This window comes from Lissotriton vulgaris, chromosome 3_1 (assembly GCF_964263255.1).
Source record: "Lissotriton vulgaris chromosome 3_1, aLisVul1.2, whole genome shotgun sequence".
NCBI lineage: Eukaryota > Metazoa > Chordata > Amphibia > Caudata > Salamandridae > Lissotriton > Lissotriton vulgaris.
The window spans coordinates 1,915,333,787-1,915,354,975 of NC_141689.1; the positions used below are offsets into that span (position 1 = coordinate 1,915,333,787).

Sequence of the window (21,189 nt, forward strand, 5' to 3'; positions counted from 1 at the left end):
CAGAAGCAGGTTCTTTGGTGTGTATCTCCTTGTCACAGCAAGATGTTGATTTTATTTTCTCCAGACTTGAGAAATGTTACATTCGCCGACACGTGTTTCGTCGTGTACGGTTGAGTCAACACGACTCTTCAGGGCTTAGACTCCAATTCCAATTGTTAGGTTTGGAGTAGGTCTGGGTCTTGTAATCTATGTTCACTATGTACTTAGTATGACTGAGAAATAGTCAATACAATTGAAGCTTCAAACCAGTGAGGCCATATGAGTGGTGAGTATCGCGTCTATTTTTGATAACTCCTCACTGGACGGTGATGGATCTCGGGTTGGGCGCTGTGTACGTCTAAGTATCAGGCGGAAGCCGGGAGGGGATTCATCCGATGTGCCCACGAAGGAAACGGGTGCGTCTCCTCATCGGCGGTAAACCGATAAAGGCAATCCCTCCTCTGTTTGTTCCCGGCGGTCGTCTCTCGTGTACGAACTGTATTAAAGACTCCAAGACTTACCCCTCATGAGAGTTTTTTTCGAATACTTCTGTCATTTATTACTGTTCGTTTTCCAATTGTTACTGAACAGGATGTACATATGTATACTGTATTGGGCCAATGGATGATGTGTCTTGTGAAATGCTGTAGGGCATGAGGTTTAGGTGTGCAACATGTTCAACAGTCCCATGCATGACTGTTACCCAGTTTTGTAATTTGGTACTCCACACACCTATTTACCATAGAGACATCATAGGACTGAGTATTGCACAATACAGGTATTGACTTTGTGATAAGGGCATGATGACTATGAATATGTCAAGAAAAGCATCACACACGAGGCAGTGAGGCATCACCATGCCAAGGGCATTGGGGTTTGGGGGAGTGGTTGACACAGTCATTCAGGTGCAACACATCTCTTGCACTGTGTTACATGTGTTGCTCACTCACAGACTGTGTCACCGATTAATGCCTACTACACATAGCTTTCAGTGCTGCCATTGTGCCTGTGTAGGTGATGGCCATGTCCTTTGTCCTGCATCATACGTACATATGTATTTAGTGATGTCATGCAAATGTACAATGTTTAATGCTGTATGTCCTCTGATGAGGATGTTTATTTTTAGTGTCGCATACATCTCCGTTCTCCTGTACTTACACACGTTGTGAATTCACACAGGGTGCCTGATACTTCCTTTTCTTGTCTCCCATGCCTGCAGTTGAAGGTCGACCAACGTAAGGCTGCATGGAAGGACATTGCACGGAAGGTGCAGGCCCTCGGTGTATCCAACAGACGGCACACACACTGCTATAAGAGGTGGGACGACATCTCCCGTCTCAGCAAGACCGGGGGAGAGATGACGTTGGGGCTGGCACCTCGCACAGGCAGGCTGGCGCGAAGGACCCTGACTCCAATTATGTCCCGCATCTTGGCTGTGACACAGCCAGAACTGTATGGACGTTTGAGGGACCATCAGCAGGAAATATGTGGTGAGTATTCTGAGAAGGCTGACTTTGTGTGTGACTGACTGACTGACTGACTGACTGACTGTCTGACTGACTGCATGAATGGCATCCGCAAGCTACTTCTGTTGACGTTGATGTGTCAATTCCGACAAGATTACTACTCAGTGGCCTATGTGTGGAGTACAGGTGTCATGTTACTTCCATGGATGTGAATCCACATGTTTAAAGTACAATGGCACTTGATGTTGCATCATGAAATGTGCGATAATGACATGTTGTGCATTGTGGGTGTCAACAACGTGCAAAGGTTTTTGTGATTACTTGCACAAATGAGATGCATTATTAGCTCTGGTAGAATGTAAGAAGCAATGCCTATTATTAGTGTTGTCTCCTTACAGTGACTGCATATATGACAGGGGCAACAGGCTGTGTTGTATGCCAGTACCCACAAAAGAGAGACAAGGGATAATAGTTTCTCTAATTCCCTTATTCATATATCAAGGCCACGTAGCAGAGAAACCTATACTGCATCAATATTGGACCTCATCTGTATTTAAGGTGGTAACAGATTGAGTTCCCAAAGTAACATAAATAATGACACACGAGACTCACTAGAAACACCAGAGGGAGGTCCGCAAGTGTCTTAAAACTGCCCTCACACACCTTGCGGTGTCATGCTTCATCATTGGGCTGCATCAGACACCTAGGCGCAGACCAACACTCTAGGTGGAGCGTAAGATTTTTTTTCGAAGACAGGTGGTAAGGGTAGTAAAATAAAAAAGTGAAGGTGATAATACACACAGGACACTTGCAACATTAAATGGAAAGAAAAACATACAAAACATATATGGCGGGATTACTTCTTTCCAACACTGACAGGACCAAACTTAGCAGTAAAGTGAAAGTAAAACAGACTAGAGGTTTCCCAGTTTCTACTTTATTCTATAGGAAAAACTCTGGCTGGATTAAAATGAGATAGTGGGGGTATATATAGGGAAGTTATGGTCCCTTAATCCCCTCTGCTTTTCCCAACATGTTTCTGCCTCTTTGAGTGCCTCCAACTGGATGGCTTTAGGTTTTCATCAGGGTGTTGTTCCGTTTTCCAATCCTCCCCCAAATTGGGTGAATATTACCTTAATTAAATTTTTCGAAATGGACAAATCTGTTCCACCTTGTTTGTCACCCTCACCAGAAATTCTGTGGGGAAACAGATACCTAAGGAAGTAAACACACATAAAGTACTCCATGAGTGTGTATCTAGCCATCAGGATATCTTTTCTTCTCACTCTAATCATTTTTCAAAGAGTCTCACATCATCTTCTCACTTACACGCAGCCATTAAAAACCCTTTGTGTACCATCCACCAAGGTTTTCGCACACACTTAAAATATGTGGTTTAATAAAACACACATGGTGCCACAGAACTCACAAAAACACTTCTTCCATGTATTATGTCAAAAAACCCACGTATGGGTTCTTACTTACACGAGTTTAAGAGAACTGCTCTTAACCCGGGACTGTGTGGGGCAGGTTCTCTCGCCGTCACACTGTAGATATTAAAGAGTGCATTAATGTCTGAAAAATCAAGCTCAAGATTGTGTTGTATGCCTCCATCACATACAGGCATGTGGGTTTGCCTACAGGGATGTCCAAGTTGGGTTCATCTGGAGCAGGCCCAGATGTTTGCCTGTGTGTACGTCACATGGGACCTTGCTGTCAACAATACATTTTTGCATCTGTCTCTGTACCTAGCATTGTTGTTCCAAACGCACACTGCACAGGGTGTTGTGCAACATGGTGTTGTCATTATGTACTTTGGTGTTGTGCATGCATATGTTCTTTGTGTCTTTGCACCTTACTAAATCTATGTCTCTGTACATTGCAGAATCTACTGAGTGCACAGGTGGGAATGAAATGGACACCAGTGCTGAAGCATCTGGAACGCATGAGTCACATGAGGTCACAGACACGGAGGTGTCCAGCGTCTTGGAGGGGGACAGGATTGTCCATGAAGAATTGCGCCCAGAGAGCCCAACATCTACATCAGATGACTCCAGTGGGGAGTTCACAGCAATGGTGGCCACAGGGAGTGACAATGCAAAATCTACATCCACAACACATCGGCCCGTGCCCACCATCCCGCCTACTACCACTAGTGCAGTCCGTGCACGCAGGGCTGTCAAGTGTAGAGTCACATCCACCCCAGGCACTGCTGCCCCTGCCACAGTGCCCCCTGCTGCCCTCAGTGTTGAGGCGGTAGACCTCTTGCGGCAGTTGTGTGTGGGGCAGACAGCTCTACTAAATACATACCAGGATCAGGACAAGAAGTTGGGACAACTTCTGGCGTTCATGGAGGGCATTCATTCGGACGTGGGTGGGATACACATGACTCTCCAGGGTTTGTCCTCAACCGTGACTGCTGCCATTCAGCTGTCCCAGCCTCACAGTCTGGCTCCTGTACCTTCAACAAGCACCCTGCCAGTGGCAACACCTGTGGAGAGTGTAGACACAACAGAGCCCTCAGACCCCAAGTTGGTGAGACGCAGCCCACAACAGCACCACCCCAAGCGTGGCAGACCACAAACACCAGCCCCTAAACTGGACACAGGCAGAGAGGGAGACAAAGAAACAAGCCCTTCAGAGAAGACTCTGGGGCATCAGGCAAAGAAACAGACCTCTAGCTCACGTTTCAAGACATCTCACCCAGCACAGGACCCTACCATCCGGAAAACTGCTGCTAAAGACACAAAGTCAGATGCCATTCATGCTGAGGGGCAGGTCCCAGTGAAGGTGAAGCAACATCAGCTCCCTAAGACACCCTCAGCACAAACCTCCACTCCCACCAACATCCCTGCGAAGCGTATTTAGGAGAGCAATGTGGGGTGAGTCAACAGGACTACAGGGGATGGGGAGCAAAAGTAAGGCCAACATCAAGGTTAAAACCAAATCCGTTAAATCCCCACAGGGACAGACGCCTGCATCTGTGACACCTTTGTCAGAGGGTGTGTCTGTTGTGCCCACACCACTTCCCAGTCAGCCTAAGACATTTCTGAAATATCGCATGCCTAAGAAGTGTCAGCCCTTCACATTCTCCCTCACCCACCATGTCTCACAGCAGCTTATGCATGCCTTCACGTGCCAACATGCCACCAAGGCTATTCATGCCACTCCAGACACTTTAACATGCATATGGGTGTCATTGTAAGGTACTTGCTTGCAGGCATGGTTGCACATGTGTAGTGCATGTGTTTCTACAGCAAATTGCTCTAGTCAAGTTGTATGCATCTGTGTTTTGCTGTGTTGTTCCTCTGTGGTTGTGGTCACTGCTGTATGTGTGTTTGAAGAGCTACAGTTGCACTGGCCGTGTGTGTTGTGTGTAGTGTGATGACATGTATTGTGTATCCACATTCTGGGGCAATCAGAGATGTGTGATTTTGTTTTGTTCTTTTGTTGCCAGACTGCTTACCTGGCATGCAGTGCTGTCAGTGTATTGTATCCACTAGGTTTGCTGCCACATCAGGCACATTGATTGATATTCATGTATTTGTGATGGTCACATGTCAGTATGTGCTTTTGCACACTGCTGTGTGTCTGATCCACATAAAGTTGACTTAATTTGCACATGGATTGTGTGGTGTATTGCCAAGTATTGTTGCCTCTGCCTGTCATGTGGTTCAACCACGATTACCTATGTGGCACCAGCATGCTGGTGGACTGTGGTCCCAGACACTCACCTTGCCACTAGCAGGGAGGGGGATGACACCAGGGGCACCTGTGTGGCACCAGTATGCTGGTGGGCTTTGGACCCAGACACTCACCTTGCCCCTATCAGGGAGGGGGGCTGACACCAGGGGGCTTTGGTCCCTGACACTCCCCTTGCCACTGGCAGGGAGGGGGGATAACACCAGGGGCACCCGTATGCTGGTGGGCTTTGGTCCCTGACACTCACCTTGCCACTAGCAGGGAGGGGGGATGACACCAGGGGCACCTGTGTGGCACCAGTATGCTCGTGGGCTTTGGTCCCTGACACTCACCTTGCCACCACTCAATCCTTACCCCCTCACTGACACTGCACATGTGTGGTGCTGGCTATGCCTACTGGGTTGTGTGGATGTGAAGGGGAGATGGCGGTGCTTACTTTGTTGATGGATGGTACGGGTGTAGCGGCGCCTTGCAATGACACTGGTGTATATGGTCCTGTGCCCACCAGGAGGTCTGGAGTAGACAGGAAGACATCTGCAGGTCAGGTGTTGTGTGTTGATGTTGTGTGCGGATGTGTGTCATTGACGTACCTACGGCGTTGTGCACGACGGCGGCATCTTTGTTGATGACGGATCACGAACAGCAGTGGTAGGGCCTGTAGGGCAGGATCCATTGCAGTAGCAGCCATGTGGAGCACTCTGGGATTCCTGTTTTGCTCCGCTGTGTTGCTTCCGCCGTGTTTCGATGGGTGGTTTCTCCGTTGCGATTCGGTGACCTATTTGAGGCATTGTAATTGGTACGGTGGTCTCACGACATTCTGCCTGGCGGTCTCTGGCTATTGGCTACGTCCGCCCTCGTCGCGGTACTAAACTACTGGCAGAACAGGATTTCCCATGGCGGACCGAAATTGGGCTATGTCTGCCCAACGTAATGTGGCAGTCGGATATTCGCGGCCGTGGTTGGCAAAACTACACCCGCCAGGCCGGAAGAAGGCCACACCGGTCCGTCGATGGCATACCGTCCGCCATCATAATCGGTCCCTAAGATTTACTTGAATGATTACATGAGTGCAAAGGTAGTACCTGGGTGATTTTATAACTGCATGAGTACTCGCTGAGTGATTACATAAGTGCAAGATTAGTACCTGCATGACTCAAAGAGTGGAAAGATATTGGCAGGCACAATGAACCACTGTATACCTAATATATTAATGATTGCATGAGTACAGCGGCAACGTCTGGGAGATTAAAGGAGTACATAGGTAATGCCTGGGTGATTGCATGACTACAGGGGTAATATCTAGGGATTGACATAACTACATAGGAAGCGACTAGGTGATTGTATAGATACATAGGTATTTCTTTGCTGATTGCTGGACTTTTGAGGTACTGCCTGAGTGAATAAAGGAGTGTAAAGTTAGTGCCTGGGTGATTTCATAACAGAATGACTACTGGCTGAGTGATTACATGAATACAAGGGTAGTGTCTCTGTGAATAAAGGACTGCAACGGTACTGCCTGGGTGATTATATAAGTGCATGAGTAGGGCCTACATGATTGAAAGAGTGCATGAGTACTACCTTGGTGATTGCATGAGTGCATAGGTAGTGCCTAGATGATTGTATGAGTGCAGCAGTGATGTCTTAGTGATTACAGCAGTGTATATGTAGTACCTCCATCATTGGAAGACTGCATGAGTAGTACTTGGGTGTTTGTATAACTACAAAAGTGTTCGGCCTAGCCAAATATGAAACAGAATACTATTACATGAATCAACCATAAGACTCTCCACATCGTTAAAAGCATGCATGCACATGTCTCTACCTTTTCAAATCATCATCAAATCTAAAAGAAATATGTATACAATTTTTCAGGAATACAGTGAAACCTAGTAACTGAGGCATGTAATAGATCTGCCTGAGTCATTGCATAACTCCATGGGTAGTGCTTGGGTGATTGTATGAGTGCAAGGGTACTCATAGGATAATTGTAGGAAAAGATGGATAGTGACTGGCTAAATTGCATGATTACAAACATGCCATTGAGTGCATGGATAAGTGTATAAAAAGCACCTGAAGGCATATATGAGACATTGAGTAGTGCCTACATGAATAGATGAATGCAACAGAAGATACTGGGTGATTCTATGACTGCAAGGGTAGTGTGTGGGTTATTACATGACTGCATAGCTACAGCCGGCATGACTGCAAGATGGTAGGGGTAGTACATAACTAATGACTGGATGATTGCATGACTGCAGGGGTTATTTCTGGTGGTTTACTGGAGTACATAGCAAGTGAGTGGGTGATTTTATTAGTTCATGAGTACCGTCTGGATGATTACTGATCTACTATGATGCTGCCTGAGTGATTACAAGACTGCAAAGGTAGCGACTGGGTGATTTTAAAAGTACATGAGTACTGGCTGAGTGATTACATAAGTACAAGAAAAGTGCAAGCGTGATTGAAAGAGTGGAAAGATAGTGCCTGGGTGATTGAAGCTCTGTATAGCTAATGCATTGGTGACTGCATGAGTACAGGGGTAACGTCTGGGGGATTAAAGGAGTACATAGCTAACACCTGGGTGATTGCATGACTACAGAGATAATATCTGGGGATTTACATGACTACATAGGAAGTGACTGGGTGATTTTATAAGTGCATGGGTATTTCTTGGGTGATTGCCGGACAACTGAGGTAGTGCCTGAGTGAATAAAGTAGTGCAAAGGTAGTGCCTGGGTGATTTCATAACAGCATGACTACTGGATGAGTGATTACATAAGTACAAGGGTAGTGCCTCCATGATTGAAGGAGTGCAACGGTAATGCCTGGGTAATTATTTAAGTGCATTAGTAGTGGCTGGGTGATTGAAAGAGTGCATGAGTGATACATAGGTGATTGCATGAGCGCATAGGTAGTGCCTGGGTGATTACATAAGTGCATGAGTAGTGACTACATAATTGAAACAGTGCATGGGAATACCTTAAGGATTGCATGAGGTCATAGGCAGTGCCTAGATGATTGCATTGGTGCAACAGTAATGCCTGACTGATTACAGTAGTGCATATGTAGTGCCTAGAACATTCAAAGACTGCATGGGTAGTACTTGAGTGTTTTTATAACTGTGCCTAGCCAAATGTAAAGCAGAAGACTATTACATGACTTAACCATAAGTCTCTCCATATCAGTAAAAACATGCATACATATGTCTCCACCTTTCCAAAACATCATCAAATCTAAAAGAAATATGTATACAATATTTCTCGAATACAGTGAAATCTAGAAACTAAGGGTCAGATGTAGGAGACCAAATACCGGTCGGTAACGGCCGATTTAGGCCGTTACTGACCGGTATTTGGGTATTGAAATGAAGGGGGCCTTTATTTTACAGAATCGATAAATTTACTGATTCAGTAAATTTACCGATTCGGTAAAATACAGAATCGATAGATTTACCGACTCTGTAAATCCAGATTTAGGTGGCACTGCAAACAGTGCCACAGGCCCCTAAGAATACGTTATTTACCATGTAATACTATTGCATGGTAAATAACGAATTCCTGTGTACATGCACATCTATGCATGTACACCTGTGCCATGTGGCACACATACATGCCCTAAGGGCATGTATGTGTGTCACATGGTACACAAGCCAGAAACAGGGGTGCAACAGGGTGTCAAAGTGACATCCTGTCCCCCTTGGCAATTCGGTATTTTTACCGATTCGGTAAATACCGAATCGGTATTTGGCATTGATTCCTATTGGCTTCAAGGCCCATAGGAATCAATGGCAAATACTGATTCGGTAATTACCGAATCGGTAAATACTGAATCCTACCGATTCGGTATTTGTTACCGACTAATTACCTACGTCAGATTTACCGATTCATGAATACCGAATCGGTAAAATTCGGTATTTATGAATCCGTTAATCTGATTTACCTACATCTAGCCCTAAGACATAAAATAGATCTGCCTGAGGGATTGCATAACTCCATGGGTGGTGCTTGGGTGATTGTATAAGTGCAAAGGTAGTCACTGGATAATTGCAAGAAAATATGGATAGTGACTGGCCAAATGCATGAGTACAAACATGCACGTTGAGGGCATGGGTAAGTGTATAAATAGCACCTGAAAGCATCCAGGAGACATTAAGTAGTGCCTACATGAATAGATGAATGCAACAGAAGGGTCTGGGTGATTCTATGACTGCAGGGGTAGTGTGTGGGTTAATACATGACTGCATAGGTACAGCTTGCATGACTGTAGGGGTAGTACATAACTAGTGCCTGGGTAATTGCATGATTGCATGGGTAATATCTGGGAGATTACTGGAATACATAAAAAGTGACTGGGTGATTGTAAGTGCATGGGTACTTCTTGGGTGATTGCTGGACTACTGAGGTAGAGCCAGAGTGAATAAAGGAGTGTAAAGGTAGTGCCAGGGTGATTTCATAACCACATGACTATTGGCTGAGTGATAACATAAGTACAAGGATACTGCCTCATGTGATTGAAGGAGTGCAACAGTAGTGCCTGGGTGATTATGTAAGTGCATGAGTAGTGCCTACATGATTGAAAGAGTGCATGAGTAATACCTTGGTGATTGCATCAGTGCACAGGTAATGCCTAGAAGATTGCATGACTGCAGCACTAATGCCTTAGTGATTACAGTAGTTAATATGTAGTGCCTGCATCATTCGAAAACTGCATGGGTAGTAATTGGTTGTTTTTATAACTGCATGAGTGTTGAGCCTAGCCAAATATAAAGCAGCACACTATTACATGATTCAAACATAAATCTTTCCATATTGTTAAAAGCATGCATACATATGTCTCTACCTTTTCAAATCTAAAACAAATAGGTATGCAATATTTCTGAAATATTGTAAAGTCTAGAAACTGAGACATGTGATTGATCTGCCAGAGAGATTCCAAAACTCCATGGGTAGTGCTTGGGTGATTGTATGATGCAAGGGTAGTCACTGGATAATTGCAGGAAAACATGAATAATGACTGGCTAATTCCATGACTGCACATATAAAGGTTGAGTGCATGGATAAGTGTATAAATAGCACCTGAAGGCATCAATGAGTTTTTTAACTAATTCCTAGGTGAATAGATGAATGCAACGTAAGGGCCTGGGTGATTCTATCACTGCAAGGATAGTGTGTGGGTTATTACATAACTGCATAGGTACAGCCTGCATGATTCCATAACTAAAGGGGTAGTACATAACTAATGCCTGGGTGATTGCATGCCTGCAGGGGTAATATCTAGGGGATTACTGGAATACATACAAATTGACTGGATGATTTTAAAAGTGCATGAGTACTGCCTGGGTGATTACAGAAGTACTAAGGTACGACCTGAGTGATTACAGGAGTGCAAATGTAGTGCCTGGGTGATTGTATAAGTGTATGAGCAAGTAGACACTTCTCCGTCACAACACCATGCGCAGCTCAAAACTTCACAGAGTACACTTCAATTTTCATACAGACACTGAAAATGATGAGGTATATACGAAATATAACTTTCTTCACATCATACAAATTACACTAATAAATAACATCTTTACAAACATCTCAACCTCACTTTCAGGCTACTGCTTAACCATTCTACAACTACTTATTACACTTACCCAAATACAAAGTTGGAAATCTTCACATATCTTTAGTAAAAGTGTCACCATGTTACTAAAACCATTCATGAATATGCAAACCTTAAAAATTCAAAGAACAATCTTCCAATTTCAAGCAAACATCAAAAATGATGTGGTATACTTCAACTGAACCTCTCTAGAAACTTAAAAAAGAAGCCTAATTAATAACACCTTATGTCAGCATCTTTTACACAGCTATATACTACTTAATTATTTATTTTAGGTGAATTCACAAATTCAACGCAACATTACACGTGGGGCCACGCTGAGAGTCACGACTCCAAACTAGAAAGAAAAAAAATGCCTGAATTCCATTATTTGGTATTCCCCCGGGGACCCCATCTCCCGGAGCCTGCCAGCTTAAAAAAAAAAAGAAGGGACCGCGTGGCTGCCCTCCTCAGGCCACTAATGGTCCCGGGGACCCCATTCCCTGGGGGAAGTTTAACTCCTGCCACTGACCCTCCCTTTGCAAAATCAGCATCAGCGTCTTTTAAAAGTCTTTAACAAAACAAACAACATAAAACAACTTGTCTGCCCCACTATAAGAAAAAATAGATAGAACCATACACTCTGCAAATTCTTTTACTTCCAGCAAATTCCCGACCAGCGCAATTTTACTCTCAATCAAGTGAAAACTCTCGGGACTTCTCCAGATCTGCTTTCTGAAGTGATCTACATAATCTTCACTATTCACATATCAAGATTCTAGTGCAAGTACCGACAATGCGACCATTGCTCAGCACTGCATCAACAGCAGAAAACACAACTTAGTGTATGTCACACTAAGACTGCCGTTAGGCTTATTCCAGGATCTTAGGCCAACAACGGACCAGGTACTTTCATTAAGGTCAACAACGGACCACAACATATAACATGAAGGTACGCAGTCAATAAACATCTGTCTCTTAATTCAGTCTCTTTATTACTTAATATATTTAGTCTAAACGAACCATCCAATAATGCTACCAGAAACTGTTCCAGCGGAAGCAGTGTAAATGTTATACTCATTTACTATAACACCGATATAACAAGAAACAGAAACCTTTATAACTAAGAGTTTAGGTCCATTGAAACTTAATAAATACTTGAATTTGTCTGGTCCGCCAATAGATCTTTGGGAGAGCTAATAGGGACTCACATAATGAGAGACGGACGCTATTTCCTTCATGAGGACCTATAATGAAGGAAAAGCCTAACCAACCATATTATTCACAGTGTGCATCAATGTCAAATAATTCACTAATAAAGGCAAACTCTGCACACTTATCAAGTTACTTTTATCTAATTCATCAAAATATGAATGGTCAATACACTAAATTAATTAATTATGCCAATTCTGTATTCTTTCAATGTTACATGCAATTCACAATAAAGAAATACAGTTCATGACAAATACATCACAAATCAACAAGTGTGAGAGGAGAGAGAGAGAGACAAAAGAAAAAATTCATTGCAATATCAATAAGCAAGTCGGGATTTATACAAAAAGAAGGATCAATGAGCTAATGCACTTTATGCAATAGTCAAAAGTAGCTAAACCTTCAGCCGAAAAAAGGTATAGCTTGATCAACATCAACAGCTGTTGAAGTGCAATGCAATCAGGATAGATCTGTTCAAAGAGAATGAGATTCCATCTTGCTAAACTAGCAGATGAAACTGGCTTATTTTGTCTAACATACAACAGGAGTAATTGTTCAATGCCAACCGCTATATGACTATGAATGTTTATGTCATACTCTAGTATGCAATTAACCACACAGTTTCTCCCAATCGTGGAAGAAAGGGTAAAAAATAGATTCCGACAGTTTTAGATCTCCTCCAAATGTCGAAATTAACACCTTCTGAGGAATAGGACCTGTTAGAAATTTCAAGGGCATTAATGTCAGAAACCCTCCTATAGGAGATTAAGCATAGTAAAGTAGCATGTTTCATGGAAATTTGCTTGAGAGAAAGTAGGGTATTGTCTTGCCAATTACAGAAAATTTCAAAAATCAAATTAACATCCCAAAGAGAATGATAACGTTATTTAGGGGGTCTTTTTAACCTAACCACTTTCATGACTCTTTTATTTAAGGCATTACTACCAATCGCTAAATTATTTATTAAAAAATGACCTGAGGAGATTGTGGATGTATAACAGTTTATAGTTCTGTAGGAAAGCCCAGAATCGAAGAGATGTGCTAAATAGCTGGCTACTAATTGAACAGGGGCTTCCACGGGATCAAAGTCCCTCTCCAAGCACCAACTACACCACTTCTGGGGCGGAGATAGCCATGCTTGAAGACGGCTGCTGATTAAGCGAGCTCCTTTGGATGCTCAACTATCCTGCAATTATCCTGCGTCGTAATCCAGCTGCTGTGGCAGAAATACAAGAAAGCGGTATCGGAATATCACCCTGATCCAACTTTTACAATGGATGATCATCCAAAACGTGCAGAAATAAGCATGGAGGAAATTGGTGGAAGCGCGGCCTATACCACATGAGCACGGGGAGCCCTGCCTTGTGGTGAGCTGAGATGCGGAGAGCATGAGCCTCGCGGGACTACGCCAACTGTTCCAACCGGACCGCCGTCCCACCGAAAATATCCTACAGACGCTCGCTGCTGCTCGCTGTGAGGACTGGAGCCACTTGCCTTGCTGACGATGCTCGCCCGTGGTGGCCGGAGGTGAGGGCGATGTGACACATGACCTCTGTGGGTACTGTGGCAACCTCGCACCGACGGCCTGGGGCATCTGGTGATGGAAAGTACGATATCAGCCGACTCCCTTGCTCCACACCCGATGCGCTGCCTCCGGGCCCTCTCCCGAGCCCAGCACTACTACGAATAGTGCTACACCAAACACTGCACATGCAACACATGCTGGATTGCCTGCCCGCTACTGTTGGTGACTCTGTTGCGGTCGTTGCACCCCCCTGGAGCACTTCCCTGATGGCCATAAATCACCTTAACCCCCCTACAACAAACATTGCTGTTGGACTACATGCGGCCTGGTGTCTGCTTACTGGTGCTTGGGTGGAGGGAATACTAGGCCCCATGAACTAGATAGCATTCACAGCACACATACCGGCAGGGGCTATCATCCGTCGAATCGAGGTGTTGTGTTACTACGGCACTGGCCTGCACATACCGCGCAGCAGTGCGAGATGCAGGGCTGTCGGCTCGGAACCTGTGATTTTTGGTGGTCCGCTGACGTGGAGGCCTTTCCCTTCGCACACACCCTGTGCCCTGGAGGGCTAATTCTTGCTGTGCCTCCCCTACTATCGCATTCATAACATGTTGCGAGTGGGCAATGTCTGCCTGCACGGTACTATCAAACTGCACTCTCCAAGGCCTGCGCTACCACCTGACTCACGTGCTGTGCCGGCTGCATCCTCCTGCCTTATTGCATCATGGGCAAGCCAGACAGAAACCAACCTAAAATTACCTTTGAACAACCAAAAAAATCAGTTAAGACTGACCCGGATGACCACACCGCAGGGCATCGACAGTTGGTGGAATTGCTACTGAGGATGTGCAGGTCATGTTTTCCTCGATAAAAGCTGCCCTTTCTACCATTGATGGAAAAAGACCCTCTTACAAGCCGGGTGGATCGAATGTCCGAGCACCTGGACAAACACACTGAAAAGCTGGATATGGCGGAGCGCCGGATATCAGAAGCAGAGGATGCTCAACAGTAAATCAACGCTAAACAAGGGAAAATGAGCAAGCACCTTGAAAAGCTATTGGCGAAGACTGACGATCTAGAGGCATGCTCTCGCCGGAGTAACATACACCTTATGGGAAGACCAACATGGGCCCATAGAGCATTATATAGAACAACTGCTAATAACTCTCTTAGGAAAAGACCCTTTTTCTGATGTATTCATTGTCGAGAGAGCTCATAGAACGCTTGCTCCGCCACCGCCTCTGGGAGCCAGACCACGTCCGCTAAGTGCAAAAATTCTAAACTATAGGGACTGGGATGCAGAGCTTCACTTGTCCAGGAGGCCCGGAAATGATTTGTGTCTTTTAAAATAGAAATTAAGAGAGCAGAACATCCCAAATACAATGATCTACCCAGCCTGGTTGAGAATATCAGATGGGGGAAAGACCATGATCTACAACGAGCGAAAGGATGAGCTCAAATTCCTGCAATGGAGGGGATCTCAACTTCCACGCCAGAAATCACGGAGGGGAGAACAAGAGGAACAAACTGGTGCATCGTACATTGAGTAGCAGATTATTATGTACGGACCTACCCCTGGCCACTGAGATGCACAAGTGAACTAAGTGGCAGAGACACTTTAACATTACAGATAAGTGCTTAATGGGATCATTACCCCTCTAGGCTCATAGAGAATTGTACAATATGACTCATTATATTATTTTTATTGTTGTTTAAGTCATCTATAGCCACAATTATACTACCACATTAGTATTGGTGGTAAGCCAGATCCTGCATAAATAGTGGGCTTCGACGCACGGAGTGACTTATTCTGGTGTTGGGCCCCCCTGAGTGACTCTCGTCACCGGGGTTCCCGGCAGGCAGCTGCCGCCACCCTGTGTATCCCACAGAGTTTCAAATTTTCTCAGGGGAAGGGAGGGGGGTAGGGTATTCTCCTGTTTTTTGAGTTTGTCTTTGTTGTACGTGGGATGACGAAGTAGTAGGGGTTGGAGGAGTTAGTTGGGAGGACCTGAGAGTTATGTATTTTACTGTACCACACCACTATACTGTTTTCAACTGTTATTACTGTACGAATATATGAGAAATGTATAATTATGTTCAATATAGCACCACATATATGCGACCCAAGCACCTCACTGACGTATCCAAAACATGTTAACTGGAAATACATTGATGCGCACTAACGCTAATGCTAACCCTACACCCTTACACCTTGTCACCTGGAACATATGGGGTCTTAATAATCCTAGAAAAATCAGACAAGTCTTTACATACCTAGACAGACACCAGGTAGACATAGCCCTGTTACAAGAAACGCATTTAATCAAGGGCAGAGTGGAGGGCTCTGGCAAGCGAAGGCCTGAATTGGTGATATCCTCTTCTTTCTATGCACGTGCCGGAGGTGTGATGTCCCTGATCAGAAAATGCACGCACTTCTCGCTGGAACAAACATTGGCAGATGCACAGGGATGATACGTCCTAATTACCTGTATATTACGAGGTACAAAAGTGGGCCTCATTAAAACAAACGGGCCAAACATAGATGATCCTGACTTCTTTGCAAATGCATGCACCAAGTTACGAGAGCTCCCTCCTATGGATTTGGTGTGGGGCGGAGAAATGAATGTGGCACTTGATAGTACCTGTGATAGATCAACTGCCATGGCTGAGACTCATACATGAGCTGCAGCTGTGGTATTGAGCACGCTGGCAGAGTTTCGTATGCATGACATATGCCGTACGTGCAACCCACAAACATACGAAAGTACCTAATCCTTTTCTGTACATAATAGTTGGTCCAGGATAGACTATTGGTTGCTCACAGACCAAGCATATACATAGGTCCAGGAGGTTAGACACCTCCCTAAAACGCTATTGGACCACAAACCTGTCCTATTAACCCTGCAAGACCCGACATACATTCCACCCCCATTTATATGGCGGTTCAATGCCACTTCACTTTTGGACCCCCTCTATGCCGAAACAATTCATACAGTGATAGAGGACTTTTTCACTACAAACAAACAATCAGTAGATAGTGCAGGTACTCTTTGGGAAGCCTTTTAGGCGACCCTGCGTGGCATCTGCATTAGCACAACTGCAGGGATCCTTAAAGGTATTCACACGCAGTTGCAGCAATGTGAGGCGCATATCCGTAAGCATTAGACAACACTTGAAGTGCAGATATATTTGGAAGCATTCCAAACAAAGTAGCCACATACAACGAATTAGCGGACAATGAATTGGAATATATCACTAAACGCCACACAGGACGTAAGATGGGTGAGGGGGCAAACTGGGTTGCATACTTGCACATAATATACGACTGGAACACAAGCAACATACCGTTCTACAAATGGAAGATGGTAATAATATAACGCATTAGGACACTGGCGGCATTCTACGCACATTTATAGACAACTATGGTGAATTATATAAAACTTGCAATATGGCCCACATGTAGGTGATACTAGACTATGTTGAGGATATCACGTTGGCATGGCTATCAGTTCCTTGCACAGCCAATTACTATTGAGGAAGTACAAGCTGCAATAAAAACACTTCCAAATGGCAAAACACCAGGGCATGATGGCTATACGGGTGAGTTCTACAAAGCATTCTCCGATTTACGTAGTCCATATTTGCTAGAAACGTATGACGAGGCATATAACAGTCAGATGCTCCCCCCCAGTCAGATGCTCCTCCATGAAGCATTAATAGTGGCATTACTAAAACCTGATAAAAACCAATCTGATTTCACACCCTCTAGGTCTACAGCACATAATCTTCGCACCATATTCGCCCTCTTATATGAACTCAATCCCAAGATGAAGGCTGTGGCTGTACTACTCGATGCAGCCAAGGCTTTTGATTTGATAGAATGGACCTATTTATTCACTATACTAAAGCTTATTGGACTACCCCTTATGCTGCTAAATTGGATTAAACTCCTTTACACTACACCCACTGCACGTATAAAAGCTTAAACATACATCAAATCCCATCTCAATACAACGCGGCAAGGATGTCCACTCTCCCCCTATTATTCTCTATTACTCTTGAACCGTTAACCTGTAAAATACTACACAAATATGCACATACGGCCTTAAAATTCAAATTACATCCCATTACCATTTTGCTCTATGCGGAGGATATGGTATTGTATGTCAGGGACCCTGCTACCAATCTCTCACGGATACTTAGGGAATATATAAAATGTTGTAGATAATCCGGTCTTCAAATAAATTGGTCCAAATCAGCAGTCATACCACTCACTGAAAATACAAAGGATATCCTAATGGACTTCCCACTAGTCTGGCAGGATGAGACCATCAAATACCTTGGAATTTAAATTCAATGCGATTCTGAAATAGTACTCCGAACAAATTATGGCACTGCAATTGTCAAATTTGAAACACAAAGAGCCCACTGGATCACGTTCCCGCTGTCTTTGGCGGATAGAATATCTCCTGTGGAAATGGTAGTCCTTCCTAAGCTGCTCTACCTTTTTACTAACATGCTCATCACATCATCAGCACCTATTTTTAAACGCCATCGTAAAATTTGCTTAAATTAATATGGGCGGGGAAACAAGCCAGAATAAGTATAAACACTATGACATTGCCATATGCCTCAGGAGGGTTTATAGTTCTGATCTATACCAATATTATTTATGCGCTCAAGCGCAATGCGTGTACTATTGTTTCCATCCGATCCGCTATATACCACAGCTCACGGTCGAAGATGGAGATGCCCATCCTATCGAACTGGCACATATATTAACGCATCACCGACCTCACTTGACAAAACATGAAATTAACACCATAGGCACTACATCCCTAGCATGGAAACGCATTAGTCACCTCATGGACAAAACTCCGATCTACGCCCCAAAGATGCCTCTGGCTCAACACGCTGAGCTGTCTGTAACACAAGAAAGGGGAGCTATGGATTTATTCAAGCATGTGGGCATTACAATGATGGGTGATTCATACCCAGATGGCACGTTCATAGTTCCGACTGATTTAACATATGTGAGTAATTAAACACTACTGTTCCGATTTGCGTACCATAGGGTACGTGCATCTGTCCAGGAACTCTACCCTACATACCCAAATGAACCACCCACATTAGAAACACTACAATTACTAATAACCGCCCCTGATAATACCAACTTAGTAGCGTGAATCTACAGATCTTTGCAGAGGGAAATCAGAGCTAACACCCAAAAGTCACTTGACAAATGGTATCTCATACTCGATGTGCCATTGACTGGGGACAAATGGCAATCCTGTTGTGCACTCACAGAACTACTCACCACTAGTGGAAATTTGCATATTATTCATTACAAATACTTACACCAGATTTACCATACCCCGTTTCACTTACACAGACATGGCCTGAGAACAGACGTGAAATGTAAACGCTGTGGAGCTGACTCTGGACACCTGGCATGGCGCTGAAACAAGGAAAAGCTATGCTGGGTACAGGTTATATCTATGCTGGGTGAATCTTGAATCATAACCTGGACTGTACACCGCAATTATGTCTACTGGGGCATCTAACGCATTTGAAATCTGCCAAAAAGAAATTGGCGGCCATAGAGCTACTATTGGCAAAGAGGAGGGTAGCAATGCATTGGGAAAGCAGGAAAGCGCCCCCGTACATCGCTGGACACTGTACTCTATATACTGTAAGGATCATTTTTTGTTATATGCAGAAGAATTGCTGACCGCCGCTGACCGCCGACCGCTGCAAGCTGATACGAGCGGTAAATTCAGTAAATGCCGGCGCGGGCTCTGGCTCTCGGTCACTCAGCCATACGGGAATACGGAGATCTGCTGCCAACCGCCATCCTTTTGTCCCGCGGCTGGTTCCTGGGTGACCGCGGGGGGCTGCTTTCAGCACACTGAAGCAGCGGTGGCGTGGCGGCCGCTTTGAGCCCTTTGTCAGCATGTTAGAGTGGCGCTTATGCTTAGCTTGCTTTTTTCGACTGCCCTGCCTCTGCCTCGCTACTCCCTACGCTTATGTTTCCACCTGGTGCAGTCCAGAATCTAAAGCCTAGAGCTGGAACACGGACAGCACGAACAGGTGGAAAAGACGACCAAGCCCACAGCCTATCTCGAACATAAGCGCAGAGTACCTGCCTGCTGCTGGACAACTAGGGGGAGAAAAAATCATTGGGGGTTATCAGAAGGAATATCAGAAGGCAGGGTCAGGGGGAGATCATTCTCCTGAGACTTTTTTGGCTTTTGGTTGCTGAGATTTCTGAGACTTTTTGAGAAAAAACCCGCTAAAAACACTAAGGAAGGTGCATTATAAAAGAGGGACCACGCTACCCAGCAGCCCCAGCGAGGTCGCAGGCCCGTGACGCTCCCAACTCGCCCGGAGGCGCCATAACATCACCGAGCACCGAGCGCTCTCGGGGGCTACTATCTGGACGTTTGGCGAAGCCGTGAGGGAAACGGCACCAGCAGCTTCAAAGTCCACCACTGCGGGGCCATAAAAGGAATGCCGTGAGGGCAACGGCTGTAGCGGACCACACTACCCAGCAGCCCCAGCGAGGTCGCAGGCCCGTGACGCTCCCAACGCACCCAGAGGTGCCATAACATCACCGAGCGCTGAGCTGACAAAGGGCGGGCCATCTGTGGCTGTCCGGGGACGGCCTGGGACGGGACGGGCCACATCTCTAACATCCTCCCCAAAAAAGGATTATCGACACCAGCAAAAACCGTAAGAGGAACTTATTATTGTACCGTGACTGTTTTACCTTAGGGGCAACACATTGTATTCTCTGTAAAGACGATCCCCCCGTATACCCTAGTTACATGGGGAAACGAAAATCGATGGAGGGGGGGAACGGAGCAGGTAAAGCACCAAAGCTTCACAAGGGGAAGAGAGCATCTAAAAAGGCATGCCAAGCAGCAGATTGTGATGTTATGGATCGTATCGACATCCTTGTGAATGAGTGTAGAGAAATCCTTGATGACGAGCCGATAGAGAACTTTGTTACCGATAATGGTGGGGACACTTTGAATCTATCAAATGCTCTAAATAATCATCCTAAAATACCAGCCATGTTCAAGGCAAAAAGGAAATGTAAACCCAAGAAAAGTATGGCAAACCCTACTGAGGACTGTATAATTGCACCAAGCGAGTCTGCTAGCGCAGAAGGCAGGATTATTCCCCCTGATTTTGAGAGTGAGACTGAGCCATTGGTCTCAGCCCCGCAGGTTCTTTTGGGAAATAGGTGTGCAGTTTTGGCTGAGGTCCACGAAGAGCCTCCTTCTCACTCTAGCAATAATAGCAGCAGGGATAAGATACTGCCCATGGACGTTGGTACTCTGTCCAATTTAGTTATTCTACTAAGGGACGAAATAGAGGCCTTGAGGTCATTGATCGTAAATTTAACCTCCATGATCACTGACAATCGCGAAGGTGTACCAAAAATAATAAGCAAAGTGGCGCCGCCAGTACATAATTCATCCCAAACTCGTACTGACGTTGTAAGCAAAGCACCCGTTGTTAAAACCCTGAACCAATCAAATACCCAGAGACAGGGGAAAACAGTAGGATCAAACTCCCGGTGCCTAGCCACAAAACTGAGGAACACAGACCAGCCTTCCTGAGACCTTAGAGGAGGGGGGTGCGGCCAAATAAGAAGCCAAACTGTCAATGGGCCAGCTGATCCCCACTTATACTCGGCCAAAGTCTCTG

The 21,189-nt window shown here is 45.0% G+C and overlaps 1 protein-coding gene across 1 annotated transcript; it reads left to right on the forward strand.

Moving 5' to 3' along the window:
* The first annotated feature begins 1,336 nt into the window (after positions 1-1,336).
* Positions 1,337-4,313, forward strand: LOC147728612 (uncharacterized). Its single transcript, XM_086963826.1, has 2 exons — positions 1,337-1,469; positions 3,331-4,313. The coding sequence occupies exons 1-2, from the start codon at positions 1,337-1,339 to the stop codon at positions 4,311-4,313; spliced, it is 1,116 nt and encodes a 371-aa protein (XP_086819952.1).
* The last annotated feature ends 16,876 nt before the right edge of the window (positions 4,314-21,189 follow it).

What these genes read in the sequence shown, in the direction of transcription:
- LOC147728612 (XM_086963826.1), top strand. Translation starts at nt 1,337, where the DNA reads ATGACGTTGGGGCTGGCACCTCGCACAGGCAGGCTGGCGCGAAGGACC. An exon ending in CCATCAGCAGGAAATATGTG is followed by an intron (nt 1,470 to 3,330) that starts GTGAGTATTCTG and finishes TGTACATTGCAG; the next exon opens with AATCTACTGAGTGCACAGGT.